We start from the raw sequence: 9,374 nt of genomic DNA on the forward strand, positions 1-9,374 counted from the left end.
AAAATAAAAGCATTTGTTACCTCAGTTTGATCTAGTGCAAAGAAATGCTCGGAGGGCAAGCAAAATTAGCAGGAAGCGGTGACGCTGAAGTAGAGTCGAGCATCTCCCAAATTCATTACCTCCTGAATGTTGTCATTTGGTCGAGGTGGTGGAAAAACATTAGTCCTCAAAGTTATATGCTGTATCTGCTCAGCACTTGGTGTCCTTATCCCTGCCTGTATATGCTTTCAAGCAAATCGATTTGTTCCTTCGTTTGATTCCACCTGGATCCTACTGGTGTTTCAGATGCTAACATTTTCACGCCGATCTTCATTCGTTTTCAACATTCTGGAATATAAGTGGCTCAAAGCCTCAAATTGGAGCAATAGTCCAAAGTTTATAATCAGCCAATTAAACATTTCACAATTCCAATATACATGTAGCTTTGATCATAGCCTACTAACGTCAACAGCTTCTTTTATGTTCTTGGTATGAATGTATGTGCCGTAGGAGTTACACAAGAAACTCGCTAGGATTGAATTTTAGATCTAGAGAAAACTAAAATTTTAATTAGAAAATTCCCACAGACGGCGCCAAATTGTTTGACTCAAAAGTTGTTTAACACTTTTTAAGCAAATCAATCAAATAGATGAAGGGGTAAATCCTAGTTAAAGATAATTAACTCTAGATCCAAGACGAATAATATGAGTAGAAAAATATAGCCGAGTATAAATATTGGGCATGATTATAGCCAGATTTAATAACATAAAGAAAGATGCATTGAATAACATTAAATGGCAATAAAATGTAGATAAAGGAAAAGATTCACCCGATCTTGAGTTAGTCGGATCTTCTTTCATTTGATAAAGATGAATGATAGACAAAATACAAGAACCATTGGACCCTTTGTGGATCTGATGAAGGTTTTGGATCACAGATCCTCTTCTCTCTTTTGGGAGATGTGTTTACATATTTTCTAGAAAGAGGGAGAGGAAAACCGAGAGAGAGCCCCCTCAATGGGAAGTCCTCGCCTCCTATTTATAAGGGGGGATATCCATAGAAAATCCTTACAAAAGGTACAATTTAGAGAGAATATTCGGTAGAATATTCCTTTTGAGTATTCTAAAGCAAACTAGCAGTTTCATGACTGTCCGTCCTCGGCCTGTCCGACCTCGGCCTATCCGACCATGACCTTCTTGATGACGGTCCGACCTTGGCTTTATTGATGACGTTCCGACCTTGACCTGTCCGACCTTGGCTTTATGTCTTCGCGTGCCGAATTTCTCTGGTCTAATTTTGACCCATACAGGTTTATTTCGGTTCGGTTTTCGGTTTGAACATTATCATATTGGGCTCATTCTATGTAATAATAGGACTGGCGAATTTGTTGTTTTTTCCCAAAACTTCGGACTTCTTGGGAATATTGTGTTTATAAGAAAAAATATATTAAACTTTGCACACTATTATGGATCATAAAATTCAAACATAGTGTAAATTACAACTTTGTGTGAAATACTCCCGGTATACTATCATATAGGCTATGGAAGTTTTAATAGAGTAAAGTCTTTAAGATTGGGAAGATGATGGACTTACTTATAGCCTGTTTGGCCAAGCTTCTAAAATCAGCTTATTTTGAGAAGTGCTTTTCTCAAAAGTACTTTTTAAAAAAGTGCTTTTGGTGAGAAGCAGTTTGTGTTGGCTAATTAATTTGAAAAGCACTTTTGAGCAGTAATTAGTGTTTGACCAAGCTTTTGAAAACTGCTTCTAAGTGTATTTTTCTCAGAAGTGCTTCTCAAAAAAGTGCTTTTGCAGAGAAGCTACTTTTTTCTGCTTCTCCAAAACTGCTTCTGCTTCTCCTCAAAAGCACTTTTTTTTCCTTCCAAAAGCTTGGCCAAACACCTCAAATTTTGGCCAAAAGTGCTTTTGGCCAAAAAAAGCACTTTTAGCCCAAAAAAAAGCTTGGCCAAATAGGCTATTAATTGGGTTGAGTCTTTGATAGATTGGACCTAATAGTATTAATTTATTACCTATGGGCTTAGCCTATATATAACTTAAAGAACCTATATGCTAATAATTCGGTTTTTCAATTTACCGAACTAAATAAATTAATAACCGAAAACCGAATCGAAAAACTGAAACTTTAAAATTTTAAACCGAACCCGACCGAACAAACTGAATAACCGAAATCGAAATAAAAATATTTTCGGTTTGGTCGGTTTCTTCGGTTCTGACTAGGGCTGTGCATAATTTGGTAAATACCGAATTACCGTACCGAAACCGAAAATTTTGATATTTGGTATTCGGTATGGTATTTGGTTTAAGTTTTAAAAAAGTATGGTATTTGGTAATTTTTAATGAAATACCGAAATACCGATACCGTACCGAAATATATATTATAATTGCACAAAACACATATTATTAATTATAATATAAATATAAACAATCGAAATTTTACTTTCATTTATTCTTTAAGTTCATCAATTAACTCTAAGCAAGTAAGAAGATGTTTCTAGTGATCGAATTTGTTCCTTTATGTGCAGTTTTCTCTCTCTAGGTTGATATTTGCTGGTTTTGGACAAAACTTTTATCAACAAACGTTTTCTGGTTTGTACTTTTGAGTACTTTAATTAAGAATATTATAGTCATGACTCTACGCACTTGTTAGTATTCAAACCGAATAAACCGAAGTTACCGAACCGAATAAACCAAAACCGAAAAGAGAAAAATCGAACCATACCGAATTTAATTAGCTACGGTATTGGTATAGCATTTTAAGAAACCGAATATCAAAAATACCGAACCGAAATGTCTAAATACCGTATCGTACTGACCGACGAAAACCCCTAGTTCTGACCGAAATATGCTCACCCCTAGTTTTAAGCACGCACTATGCTTATTCTTAGTACTTCTTAAGTTTTTTATTTTTTTGGTTTCCCATCCGGTGTCCGATACCCACATTGGGGCCCGACTAAATCTGGATTCGCGCCGGAAAGTCCCACAATGGGGGGTAATGCGCTCCCTAACAAAGACGATTCCATACCCGGCTTTAAAAAGCTTAAGAAGGCTAATAAAAAATGAATATATATTCTTTCGTTTTTTATATCAAATTCCAATTATACAAATCTTTGATGGAAGCATAAATTTTATGGGAAAAAGTATATTCTATTAATCCCCGTAAATGAGATCGTCCAAGAAAACAAAAGAAAATTTGATCCTGTAAATGGAATAATTTTCTCTCTCTCTCTAATAATTCACAATAATAAGTATCACATATGGCAAATTGGCAACTAGTTAGAACTATGCAGATAAAATTAGGTCTACTTTGACAAGCGTAGGGGAGTATCAAATATTTCTTAAGGACAAAGCAAAATCCAATGTAGGGCACTCATAGAAAAGAAGAAAAAAAGCCAAATATATTGTCAAAATTATATGAAGCGCCAATCATGGAACCACATATCAAATTCGTGTTAAGGGTCATCACTCTGTTTTGCTTTGACTAAGACCTACTTATTTCCTAGCTCTTTCTTATCCATTTTCCTCTTTCCAACAATAGGCGGACCTATGTGTAGCACAGAGGTGTTATTGGATCCTGCAAACATTGGCATATACACACACCTTGAAAATTATTATATAAATAACTTGGTACCCTTAACATTAAAAGTCTTTACGGCCCAGGGGCGGATCCACGCTTAGCGAAGCGGTGTCACGCGACACCGCTTCGTCGAATTTTTTTACTAATTATATATCTATTAATATTGTGAGAAAACGGATAAGTAGGAAAAAGTGACAACACTTGAAATAAATTGTCTCTTGGTTTGTTGGTTATGACTTGATTTTGCTCCGAGAGGTCAAAGGCTCAAACCTCAACTAGCGCATCCTTTTTGCAAATATTTGAGAGAGCCTATGTGGTTAAAATAGTGATGAAGTAGAATTAAACTCATGACTTTTTCTGCTTAAAATTCAACAAAACCAATAGACTAAGATTATTTCTTGTTTAGAAGTATGATAATTAACACTATTATTCCTGTTCTTCTATAAATTTTGACATCGCTTATAAAGATTCCTGCGTACGCCCCTATTTACGGGGCACTAATTGAGCAAAATAATAGTGCCTCCTCACGAAAAAAAATTATAGCTTTTCCGACTAGTGATGAACTGATGATATTAACAATAGTATCAGCTGATCATATTAGCTAAGTCTTGCTTTGAAGAAAGGTGAGGGGAAAAAAAGGAGTGAAAAGAAAGGGAAAAATTCTAGCCCCACATCATTCAGCAAGTGTGTTGATTAAACGTGTATGTAATTAATCATCCCATACAAGACATTTACACACTGCTTAAACTCCTAATTAATTCATATATATGATATTCCTTCCATCTGGATAGGGATCATGTAAAATTGTAGGCGAAACTGAAAGATTGGAACGAATATAGTATAGATGTGAACAGTTGGAAGAGACACGTCCAAACAACACTTTTGATGAGTGCCAATTTGAGCCCAAACTCATTTGACCCGTCCAACTCGTCCAAGGTTGGGCTGATTATTGACCTGCCCATTTGTTGAACTTAGCCGTCTTAACCCAATCCATTTCAATGTTGGGCTAATATTTAACCCAAATTGATTCATGTGTAACTTTGTTAAATAATAATTTTTTTGTTTGATATGTTATATATGACCATAACAAAAGAAAAAAAGATCTTATTTGACAATTAAATAATCATAAGAAAACAATACACATAAATAAAGTTTGGTACGAGTTGGAGGGGTTGGACTATAATAAATCCAACCCGCCCATTTTGACACCCCTAATTTTTGACAGGCATAAAATGACAATGATCCACACATGCTTGAATCTTGATACATGTGTGGATCAAGTAGGGGAATTTGAGTAAAATAGAAATATCGAAACCCCAAGAAAAGCAACGCTGTGAACCTACTTAAATTGAAATTTTGAAATCTTGTTATGGGTTCACGACTCAAGTTTCAACCACTGAATTCATCACCTCATTTGAGTTTTTAGTTCACAAATTTAATATTTTCAACAATTTGAGTGAATTTTACACAAATAATTCTAGGTCTAAAAGCTATCACAATTACAATACTAGATCTGCCCCTGGTTTGAAGTTCTTTAACATATCATCAATTTCTTTCTAAAATATATATGTTTATGTATATTGTCTGTTTAATCTTCACATGTAATTAAACTAATACTACTACAAGCTTAATTTGCTTGGAGAAAAGTCCAATTTTCTATCCAATTGACATAGAAAGCCAAAGGCATATTTACACAGTACAAGACTTTAGCTAGCTAGCAGAACCTGAGTGGATTTTCCTCTGTATTTTATTCCATTCTAGTAGAGATCGAATCTTTCCCATGTTTTCGCCATTGTTTCTGTCACATCCTTAAGGAATTCCATTCTCTTTCATTTCAACCACAAAAATCTTCCATATTACACCATCTCCTTAACTTTACATCCTTCTCAAACAAATTCCATTTCTTGAAACTTCTAAATCTCTTCCCCTATATATACATTCTCCCATTCATAATACTCCAAAGCAAGAAACAGCAGAAAAAAGAGAGGGAAAAAAATGTCACACATGCCTGCATTTGGTCGAAGAAACCATGCACACCAAGTGTTCGATCCTTATTCTCACCACGCACACCACCAAGTACACGACCCTTTTGCTCATCTTAATGAAGTGTGGGATCCTTTCCATGAATTTTATCTGGAAACCCCTCGATCTCTTATAGCACCAGCACCATCTTTCCACCATGCACCTGCAACGATGGCTCAAATTGAGTATAAAGAAACACCTGAGGCTCATATATTTAGAGCTAATTTGCACGGCTACAAGAAAGAAGAAGTGACATTACAGGTATCCTTCTTACCACTAAATATATTATGCTTTTGAAATTATGGGCTCAAATTTTAGTGATTTCTTACTCTCCGTCTCATTTCAAGTGTTATTTAGCCCAAAAAATGTGTCAAATATGTGCCGCTTTAAAAATCCAAGACAATTAATTTTATCTTTGCTATTATAAAGAGGTCAAAAGTGATTAAGGGTGATTTGCACAAATATGACACTTCGATGCGACTATTGATTTTTTGAGATCATTTGCTCCGTGGACAGAACTTTAAGTTTAGCGAGTGTTGTCAATCCCTTGCCCTATGGGCAATAATTTTGACTTTTGACCTTAAAGGTTTGCCCATGGGGCAAGCCAGGTAAAAAAATCAAGACCATTCATTTTCAAGGTTATTGGGTGTAATTACACTAGTGATTAATTAATAGTACTATCGGATTTCGAGAGTCAAATAAGCTTTTCTATGACCATAATTTTTTCAGTTGCCTTTTAAATATTTTAAATTGTTAATTGTTGTGACTTATATTGTATTCCATTTGTTCCAATTTATATGAACCTATTTGACTGAGCACGGAGTTTAAGGAAGAAATAAAGTCTTTTGAAACTTGCGGCCCTAAACAAATCATAATATTTGTGGGATATAATCCTTTTGAAACTTGTGGAAAAGCTTCTCATTAAGGGTAGAATTGAAAGTTTAAGTTAAATTGTTTCTAAATTTAGAAAGAGGTCATTCTTTTTTAAACAGACCATAAATGAAATAAGTTCACATAAATTAGAGCGGATGGAATACTTTATGGATAGTACCATTTAATAGTCAAATAATAACATTTATGGTTAATTTAGCAAATTATACTTTGTACTTAGTATTTTTTTAATGGACGTGCAAAAATCTTAAATGGCACTTAAAATAGAACGGAGGAAGGTATATCAATGATTCGTGCAGAATATGTTGAGTTTAACTGAATACGTTGATTATATGCTACATATGCTTGTGTAGGTGGAGGATGACAGAGTGCTGAAGATTACTGGGGAAAAGAGAATGAGGAAAGATGATAATCACGATAATTGGAACCATTATGAACGCAGCAGTGGAAAATTCTTCACTTCCTTTTCACTGCCTATGAATTCTAGGGCTGATTCTGTGAAGTCATCCATGGAGAATGGAATGCTTACTATCACTGTTCCTAAGAAGGAAATTACCAGGAACCGCCACCATATCAGAACTGTTGAAATACGTTAATTAAATAAAAGGTTGAATTTGATGGTATGTCTTGTTTGGTACTCCAAATATAATTGTGGAATGAGAAGTAAAATAAAGAGAGAGTAAAATGTTTTACTGCATAATATGGAGAGAAAAGAAAAGTGAGCTTGGTATATGCTTGTGTAATATTAGTAGTAACTACTTTATAAATAAATGGTGTTTCTATTTCTTTCATTGTTCTTCTTTCCTTTTGCTTTTCATTTTGAGCTAAATTATTATTTCGGTCGTCATTAGTATTAAAGACGTAACTAAGTTATTAAAATCAGTCACTTCTACTTCTAATACATGATCATACATGACTCAACATTCCTTTAATTTCCTGTGATATGAATGGGCATCTTGATAGCAAGAACAGAGACAAAAAGAAGACAACACTATTAAGCAAAAACAGAGAATAAAGAGTCAAGAGAAATTATTTTTCTGCACTATTCTCGCAGATTTTTATAGTCAAAAGATGCAACAAACTTAAGAAAGAAATTTGTCCCTTAAGTATAGGCATAGAACTAACTTTGTCCCTTATTTGCAGTATTAAATGTAAAACATCCCTTATCTCTTTCTGTGTGACTAAATTTGTCGTCCAGAAACAATTTCTTATTGTTACATAGGAACTAAAAAACTAATAGTATTACCTAAATGGTTGTTTCTTTATGATAGAACAATGAAGAAGCAGATAGCTTTCCCTCATATTGATTGATAATAGGTGAATTTGACTATAATCACACCTTAAATAATCACTTTCTTGTGTAGTTTTAATGCTAAAAGTGATGACAAAATGCTCTTATTAGTGCTTTTCATGATTTGTAGGTGATATATGCATAAAGACGGCTAAGGAGCAGTTTTAGAGTCAAAAGTGATGAAAAAGAGGCCAACTGTGAAACTTCCCAAGTGACCCGTGCAAAAACAGGCCGAAGATTCAGAGAACTGGATCCACCGCGGTTCCACCGCGACCGCGGCAGAACCGCGGTGGGAAGCAGCTGCAGAAGTTCAGAGATGCCGCGAGGGTGTTTGGCCGCGGTTCTACCGCGACCGCGGCAGAACCGCGGCAGGCGCAGAAACTTCTGGGACCAAAGTGTCAATTACGGGATTTTTAGACCTAAACCCTATTTAAAACATTAGACTTCGCCCAAGAGAGGCATGTATTGATTTTTTAGGTTTCTTAGCAAGGAAAACAATTGTGAGAAAGTACTCTAAACATCTTTCTTCTTTTCTTTTGATTTTATGATGAATTCAAGCTTAGTTTATTCTCCCATATCTATGAGTAGCTAAAATTCCTTGTCTAAGGCGTTGATGGAACCTATTGGGTGATGAACTTCTTGTTTATGTGAATACAAATTGCTAGTTTAATCTTTATTTGTTCAACTTCGTGTTCGTTGTAGTTAATTGACAGGATCCTCAATTAGCTGTGCCTATTTAGTGTGCATAACTTGGAAAAGAGTGCATATTTAGGGTATTGTTGAAAAACACCACTCCTAGATTATTAGAGGAATCTATAATTGCGGGTTTAAAGGCGGGGATTAGGAATAACGAAGCCTTGGGTGCAATCTAAATTGAATTGTGCTAAATAAAGTAAGCTAGTGTATCTCGGGAGAGTGCAATAGTAAATTACTGTGATTACTCGGGAGAGATTTACGGTAAGATCAGCGTTCATGATTGATAGAGATGTGTTGGTAAATTTGTATGAGCATAAACAGAAGGGATTCCATCAATAGGGGAAATCATTGCCTTAGCATTTTTCTCATAATTGTTTACAACCTTATTAGTTTAGTTTACAGCTATTTAGTTACTTGCAAGCTAGTTGTTAAAGAACACTCAACTGAGATTTGAATATTTGGGAAGCTGGTTCTGAAGACTTAGTGGGTCTGAAGATAGCAGTTGATAGGTTAACTCTCTGTGGATTCGACCCTGGGCGTAATACTCGGGTTATATTTGCAACGTCCGCATAGTCCTTTTTATAAGGCATAGTTGGGCGTGATCACATGACTTCGTTTTTAACACACTGAAAAAATTACAAAACTTCCTTCTTTCTGAAAATAGTGCATTCTAATTCGCAGTCTCTCTCTCAAATTTGTAAGTGTGATTTTGCTCCGTTTTTGAGTTCGTTGGTATCCTGTAGTTTGTATTGCCACAGTTACAGGAAGGTTTATTCCGTTTCATCCTGGGAGGATTTAATCCATTACCTTGGCAACGTGTGAGGGGGTTAAAATTCCTTAAGGACGCACAAGCAAATTGTGGACTCGGAATATTTCTTATTCTTTACGTGTTTTTCCGGTTTC

The 9,374-nt window shown here is 35.2% G+C and overlaps 1 protein-coding gene across 1 annotated transcript; it reads left to right on the plus strand.

The window, feature by feature from the left end:
* On the plus strand, positions 5,515–7,275 carry LOC109229430 (18.1 kDa class I heat shock protein-like). Its single transcript, XM_019394866.1, has 2 exons — positions 5,515–5,854; positions 6,838–7,275. Exons 1-2 carry the CDS (start codon positions 5,567–5,569, stop codon positions 7,078–7,080), a joined length of 531 nt encoding a protein of 176 aa, XP_019250411.1. The 5' UTR covers positions 5,515–5,566; the 3' UTR covers positions 7,081–7,275.

This window comes from Nicotiana attenuata, chromosome 7, assembly GCF_001879085.1.
Source record: "Nicotiana attenuata strain UT chromosome 7, NIATTr2, whole genome shotgun sequence".
NCBI classification, from domain to species: Eukaryota; Viridiplantae; Streptophyta; class Magnoliopsida; order Solanales; family Solanaceae; genus Nicotiana; species Nicotiana attenuata.